This window comes from Choloepus didactylus, chromosome 1 (assembly GCF_015220235.1).
Source record: "Choloepus didactylus isolate mChoDid1 chromosome 1, mChoDid1.pri, whole genome shotgun sequence".
Taxonomy (NCBI): domain Eukaryota; kingdom Metazoa; phylum Chordata; class Mammalia; order Pilosa; family Megalonychidae; genus Choloepus; species Choloepus didactylus.
In genome coordinates, this window is record NC_051307.1 from 8,104,950 (window position 1) to 8,119,992 (window position 15,043).

General features: G+C 43.0%; 1 protein-coding gene across 6 annotated transcripts in view; it reads left to right on the forward strand.

Annotated features, from left to right (window-relative positions):
• LCA5L (lebercilin LCA5 like) overlaps positions 1-15,043 on the forward strand; it is a 59,548-nt gene that overhangs the window by 34,474 nt on the left and 10,031 nt on the right. The window contains exon 8 of one of the 6 annotated variants that reach the window (XM_037831507.1): positions 13,206-13,229. The exons of the other annotated variants lie outside the window; for them this stretch is intronic. Within the exon in view, the coding sequence (XP_037687435.1) occupies positions 13,206-13,214 (9 nt within the window). The 3' untranslated portion in view covers positions 13,215-13,229. Of the gene's footprint in view, positions 1-13,205; positions 13,230-15,043 lie in introns of those variants that run through there. 6 annotated transcript variants of the gene reach the window in all.

The window sequence follows — 15,043 nt, forward strand, 5'->3', positions numbered from 1 at the left end:
CTTTGGGACCCTGTTACTTATGATCGCCTTATTGATCGAGTCACTAATGCCATGGAACATGAGAGCAAGCGTTTCCCTCCCGGCTTGCTCCCCACCTTAATAACCATCCGCTCCTGCCTTCAAGGCTCCCTCCCCCCTGATAGAGGCCCCGTTAAATCCAAAGAGGCCCTATCATCCCAGCCAACAGACTCAGATAGCGATACTAATTCAAATCATGACTCGGACACGGAGTCCTTAGTCGAGCAGATTAACAACGCGCTCGAGGTGACTCCCAAAAAGCAAAATAACACTGCGCCACGCCAAGATGGCGAACTTCCTCCTTCTTCTTCCATCGAGGGGAGGAAATGCTCCGGCGATGACATCAGCCCTAAGCTGGACCGGAAACCGCATGCGCTTTACCCCGCCCTTTCACAGGGCGGAGCTAGTCCACCATCTTATGCCTTGAACCCCACCCTTTCACAGGGCGGGGCTGATCCACCATCTTGTGTCTTAGCCACGCCTACCGCGCCGCCATCTTGCGACGCTTGGGGCCTCCCACTCCCGCCTCTCCCTCCGGCGAGCTCCCCCTCGGAGCCGCTACCGGCAGCTGCCGCCGCTCCTTCCACCCTGCCGACTAACAACCCCTGGCTGCCTTCTACACCTCAAGGCAACCCTTGGGGCAACGCTCCCCCTACCCCCACTCCCGCGCCAAGTCCTCTGCAAGCGTGTCCTCCTTTCTCTCGTGCTTTTCGCTGTTTTCCTCTTAACCTTGCCCCCACCCCACAGAGGCCGCATGACTGGTATCCCATTGACTTAGATACTATCAAGCAGCTTCGCAAGGCCGTCAAGGAGGACGGGTTAGGTAGCCCATATGCTTCCCAAATACTGCAGGATCTCGGCATGGACTATTGCATCCCCCAAGACTGGGCCTCGCTTGCCCGTTCAATTTTTAACCCCGGCCAGTTTGTTGACTGGCGTGCTCACTTCCAGGCAGAAGCAGCTAAGCAAAGTGAGCAAGACGCAGCCATTGGAGTCTATCATCCCCCCGAAGCCTATTTGGGCACTGGAGCGTTTCTAAATGCGTCTGCTTATATTAATGCCCCTGCTGCCTTCTGGACTGTCCTCAGAGCATCGCCTTACGCGCGTTTGCCAATTGCTCTGCCCGTCGACCTAACAAATTTACCAAGCTCTTCCAGGAGCCGAGTAAGCTTTTCGCCACCTTTGTCTCCAGAGTCGAAGAAACCTGCACTCAAAAGGTAAGTGATCCCCAGGCCCAATATTACATGTGCCCATCCTCAAATCCTGGAAAATCGTACTGTAATTCCCCCAACGAGTACTACTGTGCATACTGGGGGTGTGAAACATTAGCCACTAATTGGAAGCCTCCTGTTCCTAATCATTACCTTACCCTAAAGTGGACCCCTACAGGGTGCAAACTCCCTACTGTTAACTGGCTCGGCCAAGAAAGTAAAGAATCCTGCACACATCTTAATCTTACAGTGCAGCTCCCCACTAATCCCTCCTGTTTACTCAGTCAAACTTGAGGCTTCAGAATCTATGAGAAAGGAACCGACCGAAAATCACTTATTCTAATAAAAAAGAAGGCTGTAAACCAACCATGCCAAAATACTGCTTTAAAAACACCCTCTGGCATTGGTCCCAATAAAGTCATTAACCCCCTTTTTCCACAGCCCTCCAGCCGCACTTCAAGTACAAGCAGCGCATCCGGAAACCGCACCTCAGCTACAAACAACGCGTCGCCAACCCCACCACCCCAACCTTTTCTACCCCCCTTCTCGTTATTCCTCTCCCCTCCTCAGCCTCATCCAAGCCGCCTTTGCCTCAGTGAACTCCTCCAACCCCAATTTTACCTCCTCCTGCTGGCTCTGCCTCTCCACCTCTTCCTCACTGTACGAGCCCGTTGCCTCCAACCTCTCCTTTTCAGAAAGTACAGAAGACAGCCCCTCGGAATGCAATTGGAATACCTCTGCAGTCCCCCTGACCTTTCATTCAGTCTCCTATACAGGAAAGTGCGTCCGCCCTCGCTCCAGTAACTCTCCCGACCTCACTGCCTGTGCCAGCTACTCATCTCCCAGTAGCTCGGCAAAATTTCTCATTCCTCATAATTCCTCCCAATGGCTCTGTTCCTCTACAGGACTTACCCCCTGTCTCAGCACAAATATCATCAGCGAAACTTGCCTCCTAATTGTCCTTATCCCTAGGGTCTTATACCACAGCGAAGAAGACTTCTTCCTCCGTCTGGAAAGAACTGCACCCTTCTGCAAAAGCGAGAGCCCATCACCGTCCTTACAATTGCCTCCCTCCTAGGTCTTGCCGGCGCTGGCACCGGAATCGCTGCGTTAGCCAGTTAAGGCTCCGCCCTAACTCACCTCAGGGCGGCTGTTGACGAGGACATTCGTCACTTACAAAACGCTATTTACCATCTAAAAAATTCTGTCAATTCCCTCTCTGAAGTCGTGCTCCAAAACCGCCGAGGTCTTGACCTTCTCCTCCTCAAAGAAGGAGGCCTCTGCGCTGCCCTAGGAGAAGAGTGCTGTGTTTATGCCAATTCCACAGGTCTCGTCGAGGACAGCCTGAGAAGGGTCCGAGAGGGACTGGAAAAGCGTAAAAGAGATCGTGAAGCCACCAATTATTGGTCCAGTTTTTTCACTCCCATCCTCCCATACATCCTTCCTTTTCTTGGCCCCCTATTAATAATTATTCTAGCTCTCATCTTAGGACCCTGCATCATACGCAAAATTGTCCAGCTTGTAAGAAAACAAACAGATGCCATTTTTTCCTCGTTCGTGCAAATCCAGTATCAGCGACTCGCCACCTCTGATGCCCCCCACTCCAAGATGACAGCCAACCCTCCGCGACCTCAACGCCACCGGTCAACCCGCCGACCGCGAGGCCCTTCTCAATCACCTGAACATCGCTCTCACCTCGAGTTCCAGCTTCTCTGAACCCCTGAACTTTAAACCCATGAACTTTAAACCCCTGAACTTTAAACCCCTGAACTTTAAACCCCTCACCTTCGCCCAGCCTGCTGCAGCGGAGCCATTGTCAAGCGCCCGGGCACCACACCAACACTGAGCTCCAGCCTCGCTGAGCCACCGTCAACCCCTTTTTCCCTTCCCTGACCTCCCCCTTCCCTCACCCTTAGCGGACCTCTCCGGTAAAGCCTCTTCCTCTAATTAGAAAAGAAAGGGGAATTGCGGGGACTGAGCTTGTGCCTCGACTTACCAGGCCTGGGCCAGGGGACTTGATATCACCCCCTGGGGAGGGTAGTAGGTACGGGCGTGAGTGCCCTCTGCAGCCCCCCCGAGCCTGAGGAGCGAGGTCAAGGCAGCTCCCTTTTCCTCACCCAAAATGCCACTGGCAGGGGAGGCTTGCCGGAGGAAACCGCCTTTCTCCCAACTGCCCTTTCCCCACTTCCTTATCTTACCCACTCGCTCCCTGGTGCCAAGGCCACTCCTGCCACCGCCAGTGCGCATGCACCGTGGCCAGAACAACCCCCGCCCGCTGCAACGGCTCCTGAATCCTCTCAGAACCAATCCTAGCCCCTCTCCCTTCAATATTGCCATTTTAGGCTACTTCACCTCCTTTCCAGCCCTGCCCCTCTTACCAGCCTATATAACCTGTAATCACCCCTGAATAAATCTCTTTGGCGCATACCCCTACTGGATGAAGAGTGTTTTTGTCCTTATCGCCGCCCTCCTTGCACGCCTCTCGCCGAGGACTCTGGCCAACGTCCTCCGCCTCGCCCTCGCCTCCGGGAAAGAGCCCCCGCCGCCGGTAACCTTTAAGCAGCCCCGAGAGCTGAGGGCTCGGCTACCGGCCGCCACTCCCCCTAGAAGCAGTAACCCCGACCGCAAAGAATGTCAGGGGAAAAAGGTTAGACAGTAAATTCTCCCTTCTCAAAGTAGAGAAGAGAGTCCAGGAGATTCTCTGAAATCTCAGGAGACTTTAGAGAGACTTCAGAGGATATGGCAGGAAATGGGCATGGCTGTAGCAACCAGCTTAGAAATCTAAAGAGACTTCAACATGTGCTTGTTGGAGAAACACACACACAGAAGCATAATCAGGAAATTTTAAAAGAAATTTTGTGCTTCCACTTGTAGTCATATGCATATGAACAGTATGTAGCTATTAAAAAGTATTTTTGGCAGGAGAAATGCTTAATGAAATGTTTAATAAAAAAAGATACAAAATTCTTTATAGAGTAAAATACCAATTTATTTTAGAAAAGAATAGTAAATTTACCTTCACACAATGGACTTTTACGCATCTGTAAAAAGGAATGAGGAATCTTTATATACTACTATGGAGTAATCTCCAAGATACATAGTAAATGAAAAAAAGCAAGATGGAGGGGACAGAAGAAGATGGCGGCATAGAGAGGAGTGGAAGTTAGTTAGTCCCCCTAGAGCAACTAGTAAACAACCAGGAACAACTAGTAAATGATCTGGAATAACTGCTTGGGGACAACCGTGACTGTCCATACATTGTACACCAATCTGGATTGGGAGGAATGCCTGAGATCACAGCCTGGAATCTGTGAGTAGAAACTGCAGACCCGAGCCGGGAGCCTGCTCCCCCTGCGGCAGCCCAAACTGCAAAGCCTCGCTGTGATAGAGAGCAGCACTCTCTGAACAAGCAAATATACCTCAGTCCACCTTCAACTGGGGTTTTAATTGGCAAATGTGGACTGCTCTATGCAAGCTACAAATCCCCAACAAGCAGACAGAGGCTTTTAGTGACGACTGGCCTTAAAGAGCCAGGGGAGGTCTCTGTCCCAGGAGGGGGAGCCCAGAGGACTGGGTGCTGTCTCTGGCCAATGGGTAAAACTGGGGGCCGTGGACTGGCCCTGAAAGGTGGCTTTATGTCCCTTTTTTGCTCTTTCAACATGAGCAGCTCAGTGGAGAAAGCCTCAGCCATTTCAGTTCACAGCTCTCTGACCCAGATAAGAGTGAAGATAGCAGAGTCAGAGAGAGAAAGAACCTATTTAAATGCAAATGATAACTCCCTAGGGGGTATATCTTCCCTAAGAGGAAAGAGGTGGTGCCCAGCTTTATTACCCACCTTCCATTCAGAAACAAACGCCAGAGCCTGGGGAAAAACAGCCAAAACAGAAACTAAGGAGGCCACACCTCTTTATGCCAGTCAGGAGCTGTAAGTTGACAGGCACCACCTGTTGGGCAGGTTAGGAAAAGCACAGCAGCTTGAGGCCTCACAGGGTGTGTCAGTCTTCTAAGATACACCCTCAGGGAAACCTGATACTGAATATTTCCCCTTTCTGGGACCTGAGCCAGTTCTGGTCTGGGAAAACCTGATCAGGATAACCGAGGAAACCAGATGCCTAGACAACAGAAAACTACACCCTACACAAAGGAAAATAAAGTTTTGGCCCAGTTAAAGGAAAAAACTTACACTTCAACTGAGATACAGGAATTGAAACAGTTAATACTAAATCAATTCAAAAAGGTTATGGAAGATACAGCAAAAGACATGAAGGATAAGGTAGAAATCAAAAGTTTGAAAAAACAACTAGCAGAATCTCCTGAAATGAAAGGCCCAACACAAGAGATGAAAAGACACAATGGAGACATACAACAGCAGATATCAAGAGGCAGAAGAAAACACTTGGGAACTGGAGAACAAGAAACCTGAATTCCTACACACAAAAGAATAGATAGGGAAAAGAATGGAAAAATACAAGCAACGTCTCAGGGAATTGAATGACAACATGAAACACATGAATGTACGTGTCATGGGTGTCCCAGAAGGAGAAGAGAAGGGAAAAGGGGCAGAAGCAATAATAGAGGAAGTAATCAATGAAAGTTTCCCATCTCTTATTAAAGACATAAAATTACAGATCCAAGAAGCACAGCGTACCCCAAACAGAATAGATCTGAATAGGCCTATGCCAAGACACTTAATAATCAGATTATCAAACCTCAAAGATAGAGAATCCTGAAAGCAGCAAGAGAAAAGCGATCCATCACATACAAAGGAAGCTTAATAAGACTATGTGTGGATTTCTCAATAGAAACCATGGAGGAAAGAAGGCAGTGGTATGATATATTTATATATTATATCACTATATCAGTATATATATTATATATATATATATATATAATATCAGTATATATATTATACTGAAAGAGAAAAACTGCCAACCAAGAATCCTATATCCAGCAAAACTGTCCTTCAAATATGAAGGAGAGTTTAAAATATTCTCTGACAAACAGACAATGAGAGAGTTTGTGAACAGAATACCTGCTCTACAGGAAATACTAAAGGGAGCACTGCAGACAGATAGAAAAAGACAGGAGTGAGAGATTTGGAACACAATTTTGGGTGATGGTAACACAGCAATGTAAGTACACTGAACAAAGATGACTATGAGTATGACTGAAAGAGGAAGGTTAGGAGCATGTGGGATAGCAGAAGGAAAGAGGAAAGATAAAGACTGGGACTGTGTAACTCATTGAAACCTAGAGTGCTCAACAATTGTGGTAAAATGTACAAATATGTTTTTTCATGAGGGAGAACAAATGAAGGTCAACCTTGCAAGGTGTTAAAAATAGGGAGGTATTGGGGGGGGGAATGCAGTCATTGCAAACTAGAGACTGTAATTAACAGAAACATTGTATTATGCTTCCTTTAATGTAACAAAGACAATATACCAAAGTTAAATGCATATAAGAGGGTGACATAATGGAGGCGTATGGGACTCCTGGCATTGGTAATGTTATCTCACACTTTATTCTACTTCAGTTTAATGCTCTTTTTCCTTTTGTTGCTTCATAGCTGTCATGGTTTTTGTTTTTTGTTTTTTTTTTTTCTCTTTCTTTTTTCTTATTCTTTTGTGTCTCTACCTTCTTTGATTCTTCCTCCTTCTTTGTGGAAGAAATGAAGATGTCCTCATATAGATACTGGTGATAGTGGTGAATACATAAATATGTGACCATACAGGGAACCATTGATTGTTTACTTAGGATGGAATGTATGGTGTGTGAACAAAACCATCTTAAAAAAATGGGTTGATGAAGAAACCTTGAGGGCACTATATGGAGTGAAATAAGTCAGACACATAAGGAAAAATATTGCAAGGTCTCACTAATATGAACTAATTATAATATGTAAACTCATAGACATGAAATATAAGTTACCAGAATTTAGAATGAGGCTAAAGAATGGGGAACAGTTGCTTATTAAGACCAGAATGTTCAACTATGTTGAACTTAAATGTTTGGAAATGGACAGAGATGATGGTAGCACATTGTGAGAGTAACTGACAGTGCTGAATGGTGCGTGAATGTGGTAGAAAGGGAAAGATCAGAGTCATGTGTGTCACCAGAAGAAAAGTTGGAGGTTAAAAGGTGGGAATGTATAAAACAGTGAACCTTGTGGTGGGCAATGTCCATGATTAAACAAATATTAGAAATCTCTTTCATGAACCAGAAAAAATGTATGACACTATAACTAGAAGTTAATAATAGAGGGGCATATAGGGGAAAAAATATACCTATTGCAAACTATTTACTACAGTTAGTAGTATTTTAACATTCTTTCATCAACAGTAACAAATGTACTATACCAATACTATGAGTCAGTAATGGAGGGAGTTGGTTAGGGGTATGGGAGGATTTGAGTTTCCTTTTTTTTTCTTTATTTCCTTTCTGGAGTAATGAAAATGTTCTAAAAATTGAAGGGAAAAAAAGTGTGGTGATAGATGCACAGCTGTATGATGGTACTGGGGGCAATTGATTGTACACTTTGGATCTTTGGATAATTGTGTGGTATATGTACAATCTCAATAAAAAATAAATAAATAAATATTCTTAAAAAGTAAGGTGGAGGAAAATGTGTAATATACTGTTCTAGTTTGCTAATGCTGCCAGAATGCAAAACACCAGAGATGGATTGGCTTTTATAAAGGGGGTTTATTTGGTTGCACAGTTACAGTGTCAAGGCCATAAAGTGTCCAAGGTAAGTCATCAACAATTGGGTACCTTCACTGGAGGATAGCCAGTGATGTCTGGAAAACCTCTGTTAGCTGGGAAGGCATGTGGCTGTCATCTGCTCCAAGTTCTGGTTTCAAAATGGCTTTCTCCCAGGACGTTCCTCTCTAGGCTGCAGTTCCTCAAAAATGTCACTCTTAGTTGCACTTGGGGTATTTGTCCTCTCTTAGCTTCTCTGGAGCAAGAGTCTACTTTCAATGGCTGTCTTCAAAATGTCTCTCATCTGCAGCTCCTATGCTTTCTTCAAAGTGTCCCTCTAGGCTGTAGCCATTGCTCCTTCTGTGTGATCTTTTATAGTGCTCCAGTAATTTAATTCAGACCCACCCTGGATGGGCTAACACCTCCATGGAAATTATCTAATCAGCATCATCACCCACAGTTGGGTGGGGCGCATCTCCACAGAAATACTCAAAGAATTGCAATCTAATCAACACTGATAACGTCTGCCCACGCAAGATTACATCAAAGATAATGGTGTTTGGGGGGACATAATACATTCAAACTGGCACATATACCATTTAAGAAGAGGTAGAGACTACGAATATATCCACATATTTGCTTATATTTAAAAAAGAAAAATAATAGTAAGATAACAATTGAGGGAAAGGAGACAAGAGTGCAGAAGGGACAGTTATAGACCCAGATTTCTTTGAATAACTTCTTGGTAACTTTGAATTTGGAACCATGTAAACATTTTGCATAATTATGAAACAATTAAATACTAAAAAAATTAAAAAGCAATCCTAAAAATCCAAAGTACGATTTTAAAAAGACGCTGGCATCATGTCACAGAGATAAACCATTCTGAGTGACAGTAACACACAGTAATTTCCAGTAAGGACAAAAATAACTTTGCAAAATATCTTAAACAATTTTTAGACATGGTACTGTTGGTGGTCATGTTGGGATTGTTATTCTGAGATTGTAGTGTGTATCCCATGGATAAAGGAAATGATGAATTATGTTAGTGTCATTAGGAACTAGGATATGGGGGATAGAAGAAAGAAAATACAGGCTTAAGATCAATAAGGTCAAAAAATATCCTTTAGTTCTGATTTTTAATTGGAAGTAAAAGTATGAACTTGTATTTTATCTTTAAAAATAAATATGTATTTCCTAATGAGACGAACTCAGCAGAAAGGAATGCCCCCAGTGCCCAGATTACAGTCTCCATTTACCCCAGTAAAATGAACCCCAGCTCCTTCAAAAAAACCTAAATGTGGGGCATGAAATATATAAGATGAGCCTGTCAGATGGAAGCAAGGAAGCTAAAAAGGACTATTAGGGATTGTGCTGGTTTGTATATATTATGTCCCCCAGAAAAAGCCATATTCTTTAATGCAATCTTGTGGGGGCAGACATATTAGTGTTGATTAGATTGGAATTCTTTGAGTGGAGCTGTTACTCAAACAACTGTAAGTGAAACGTTTGATTGGATAATTTTCATGGAGGTGTTACCCCACCCATTCAGGTGGGTGTTAATTGGATCACTGGGGCCATATAAACGAGCTGACAAATGGAAGGAGCTCAGAGTAACAGAGTAACATTTTGAAGAGGAGCTGCAACTGAGACAGACACTTTGATGATGGTTGTTGGAAGCTGATGCAGACATTTTGGAGAACGCTATTTTGAAACACAGCCTGGGAGCAAGCAGACACCAGCCAAGTGCCTGCACAGCTAACAGTTTTCCAGATGCCATTGGCCATCCTTCAGTGAAGGTACCCCCTTACCTTGGACACTTTATGGCCTTAAGACTGTAACTTTGTAAGCAAATAAACCACGTTTATAAAAGCCAATCCAGAAGATCAACAAGATTGACAAGCCCCTAGCTAGACTGACAAAATCAAAAAGAGAGAAGACCCATATAAACAAAATAATGAATGAAAAAGGTGACATAACTGCAGATCCTGAAGAAATTAAAAAAATTATAAGAGGATACTATGAACAACTGTATGGCAACAAACTGGATAATGTAGAGGAAATGGACAATTTCCTGGAAACATATGAACAACCTAGACTGACCAGAGAAGAAACAGAAGACCTCAACCAACCCATCACAAGCAAAGAGATCCAGTCAGTCATCAAAAATCTTCCCACAAATAAATGCCCAGGGCCAGATGGCTTCACAGGGGAATTCTACCAAACTTTCCAGAAAGAACTGACACCAATCTTACTCAAACTCTTTCAAAACATTGAAGAAAATGGAACACTACCTAACTCATTTTATGAAGCTAACATCAATCTAATACCAAAACCAGGCAAAGATGCTACAAAAAAGGAAAACTACCGGCCAATCTCCCTAATGAATATAGATGCAAAAATCCTCAACAAAATACTTGCAAATCGAATCCAAAGACACATTAAAAAAATCATACACCATGACCAAGTGGGGTTCATTCCAGGCATGCAAGGATGGTTCAACATAAGAAAATCAATCAATGTATTACAACACATTAAAAATTCAAAAGGGAAAAATCAAACGATCATCTCAATAGATGCTGAAAAAGCATCTGACAAAATCCAACATCCATTTTTGATAAAAACACTTCAAAAGGTAGGAATTGAAGGAAACTTCCTCAATATGATAAACAGCATATATGAAAAACCCACAGCCAGCATAGTACTCAATGGTGAGAGACTGAAAGCCTTCCCTCTAAGATCAGGAACAAGACAAGGATGCCCGCTGTCACCACTGTTATTCAACATTGTGCTGGAAGTGCTAGCCAGGGCAATCCGGCAAGACAAAGAAATAAAAGGCATCCAAATTGGAAAAGAAGAAGTAAAACTGTCATTGTTTGCAGACGATAATGATCTTATATCTAGAAGACCCTGAGAAATCGACAATACAGCTACTAGAGCTAATAAACAAATTTAGCAAAGTAGCGGGATACAAGGTTAATGCACATAAGTCAGTAATGTTTCTATATGCTAGAAATGAACAAACTGAAGAGACACTCAAGAAAAAGATACCATTTTCAATAGCAACTAAAAAAATCAAGTACCTAGGAATAAACTTAACCAAAGATGTAAAAGACCTATACAAAGAAAACTACATAACTCTACTAAAAGAAATAGAAGGGGACCTTACAAGATGGAAAAATATTCCATGTTCATGGATAGGAAGGCTAAATGTCATTAAGATGTCAGTTCTACCCAAAGTCATCTACAGATTCAATGCAATCCCAATCAAAATTCCAACAACCTACTTTGCAGACTTGGAAAAGCTAGTTATCAAATTTATCTGGAAAGGGAAGATGCCTCGAATTGCTAAAGACACTCAAAAAGAAAAACGAAGTGGGAGGACTTACACTCCCTGACTTTGAAGCTTATTATAAAGCCACAGTTGTCAAACCAGCATGGTACTGGCACAAAGATAGACATATAGATCAATGGAATTGAATTGAGAATTCTGAGATAGACCCTCAGATCTATGGCCGACTGATCTTTGATAAGGCTCCCAAAGTCACTGAACTGAGTCATAATGGTCTTTTCAACAAATGGGGCTGGGAGAGTTGGATATCCATATCCAAAAGAATGAAAGAGGACCCCTACCTCACCCCCTACACAAAAATTAACTCAAAATGGACCAAAGATCTCAATATAAAAGAAAGTACCATAAAACTCCTAGAAGATAATGTAGGAAAACATCTTCAAGACCTTGTATTAGGCGGCCACTTCCTAGACTTTACACCCAAAGCACAAGCAAAAAAAGAAAAAATAGAAAAATTGGAACTCCTCAAGCTTAGAAGTTTCTGCACCTCAAAGGAATTTCTCAAAAAGGTAAAGAGGCAGCCAACTCAATGGGAAAAAATTTTTGGAAACCATGTATCTGACAAAAGACTGATATCTTGTATATATAAAGAAATCCTACAACTCAATGACGATAGTAGACAGGCCATTAATAAAATGGGCAAAAGATATGAAAAGACAGTTCTCTGAAGAGGAAATACAGATTGCCAAGAAACACATGAAAAAATGTTCAGCTTCACTAGCTATTAGAGAGATGCAAGTTAAGACCACAATGAGATACCATCTAACACCAATTAGAGTGGCTGCCATTAAACAAACAGGAAACTACAAATGCTGGAGAAGATGCGGAGAAATTGGAACTCTCATTCATTGTTGGTGGGACTGTATAATGGTTCAGCCACTCTGGAAGTCAGTCTGGCAGTTCCTTAGAAAACTAGATATAGAGTTACCATTCGATCCAGTGATTGCACTTCTCAGTATATAGCCGGAAGATCGGAAAGCAGTGACACGAACAGATATCTGCATGCCAATGTTCATAGCAGCATTATTCACAATTGCCAAGAGATGGAAACAACCCAAATGTCCTTCAGCAAATGAGTGGATAAATAAAATGTGGTATATACACACGATGGAGTACTACAGGGCAGTAAGAAGGAACGATCTCGTGAAACGTATGACAACATGGATGAACCTTGAAGACATAATGCTGAACGAAATAAGCCAGGCACAAAAACAGAAATATTATATGCTACCACTAATGTGAACTTTGAAAAATGTAAAACCAATGGTTTACAATGTAGAATGTAGGGGAACTAGCAATAGAAAGGAATTAAGGAAGGGGGAACAATAATCCAAGAAGAACAGATAAGCTATCATGGGTAAATTTAACATTCTGGGAATGCCCAGGAATGACTATGGTCTGTTAATTTCTGATGGGTATAGTAGGAACAAGTTCACAGAAATGTTGCTATGTTAGGTTACTTTCTTGGGGTAGAGTAAGAACACGTTGGAAGTAAAGTAGTTATCTTAGGTTAGTTGTCTTTTTCTTACTCCCTTGTTATGGTCTCTTTGAAATGTTCTTTTATTCTATGTTTTTTTTATTTTTTATTTTTTTTATTTTTTTAATTTATCATACAGTTGATTTAGGAAAAAAAAAGGGTTTAAAAAAAAGAAAAAAAAAAAAAACAAGGAAAAAAATATGCATAGCCCCCTTGAGGAGCCTGTGGAGAATGCAGGGGTATTCACCTACCCCACCTCGATGGTTGCTAACATGACCACAGACATAGGGGACTGGTGGTTTCATGGGTTGAGCCCTCTACCACAGGTTTTACCCTTGGGAAGACGGTTGCTGCAAAGGAGAGGCTAGGCCTCCCTATGGTTGTGCCTAAGAGCCTCCTCCCGAATGCCTCTTTGTTGCTCAGATGTGGCCCTCTCTCTCTACCTAAGCCAACTTGAAAGGTGAAATCACTGCCCTCCCCCCTACGTGGGATCAGACACCCAGGGGAGTGAATCTCCCTGGCAACGTGGAATATGACTCCCGGGGAAGAATGTAGACCTGGCATCGTGGGATGGAGAACATCTTCTTGACCAAAAGGGGGATGTGAAAGGAAATGAAATAAGCTTCAGTGGCAGAGAGATTCCAAAAGGAGCTGAGAGGTCACTCTGGTGGGGACTCTTATGCACAAAATAGACAACCCTTTTTAGGTTCTAATGAATTGGGGTAGCTGGTGGTGGATACCTGAAACTATCAAACTACAACCCAGAACCCATGAATCTTGAAGACGATTGTATAAAAATGTGGCTTATGAGGGGGCACAGTGGGATTGGGGGGGCCATAGGGATCACCCTCCTGTTTGTCTAGTTTGTGGATGGATGAGTGGAAAGGTGGGGGAAGGAAACAAACAAACAGACAAGGGCGCCCAGTGTTCTTTTTTACTTTAGTTGCTCTTTTTCACTTTAATTATTATTCTGGTTATTTTTGTGTGTGTGGTAATGAGGGTGTCGGGGATTGATTTTGGTAATGAATGTAGAACTATGTAATGGTACTGTGAATAGTCAAATGTACGATTTGTTTTGTATGACTGCATGGTATGTGAATATATCTCAATAAAAAAAACTAAACAACCAGCAAAAAAAAAAAAATCTTATGTAGAGGCAAGGGGCTCCAAATCATCAAAGTCATTTTGTTTTGAAAAACAAAGTTGTAGGACTCACATTTCACGATTTCAAATTTTATTACAACAAATGTTCCACACCAGTGCAAGGTGTTAATAACAGGGTGGTATATAGGAATCCTGTGTTTTATGCATGATTTTTCTGTAAACCTACAACTTCTCTAATAAAGGAAGAAAACTTATTGCAAAACTACAGTAATCAAAATAGTGTGTTACTGGCATAAGGACAGACATAGATCAATGGAATCGAATTAAGAGTTCAGAAATACACACACACATTTATGGCCAATTGATTTTTGACAAGGATGCTGTTCTGGTTTCCTAATGCTGCCAGGATGCAAAACACCAGAAATGGATTGGCTTTTATAAAGGGGGGTTATTTGGTTACATAGTTATAGTCTTAAGGCCATAAATTGTCCAAGGTAACACATCAACAATCAGGTACCTTCACTGGAGGATGGCCAATGGCGTCCGGAAAACCTCTGTTATCTGGGAAGTCATGTGACTGGTATCTGCTCCAAGTTCTGATTTCAAAATGGCTTTCTCCCAGGACGTTCCTCTCTAGGCCTCAGCTTCTCTTCAGAATATCACTCTCAGTTGCTCTTGGGGTATTTGTCCTCTCTTAGCTTCTCCAGAGCAAGAGTCTGCTTTCAGTGGCCATCTTCAAATTCTCTCTCATCTGCTGCTCCTCTCTCAGCTCCTCTGCTTTCTTCAAACTGTCCCTCTTGGCTGTAGCGAGCTCGCTCCTTCTGTCTCAGCTGGATTCAAAATGCCTTTCTCCTAGGATGTCCCTCTCTAGGCTTCAGCTCCTCAAAAATGTCACTCTTAGTTTCTCTTGGGGGGTTTGTCCTCTCTTAGCTTCTTCAGAAGTCTGCCCTCAAAGACCATCTCCAAAACATCTCTGTAAGCTGCAGCTCCTCTCTCAGCTCCTGTGCATTCCAAAGTGTTCCTCTTGGCTGTATCAAGCTCACTCCTTCTGTCTGAGCTTCTGTAGTGCTCCGGAAAACTAATCAAGGCCCAAGCTAATGGGCAGGGCCACACCTCCATGGCAATTATCCAATCTGAGTTATCACCTACAGTTGGGTGGGTTGCATCTCCATGGAAACACTC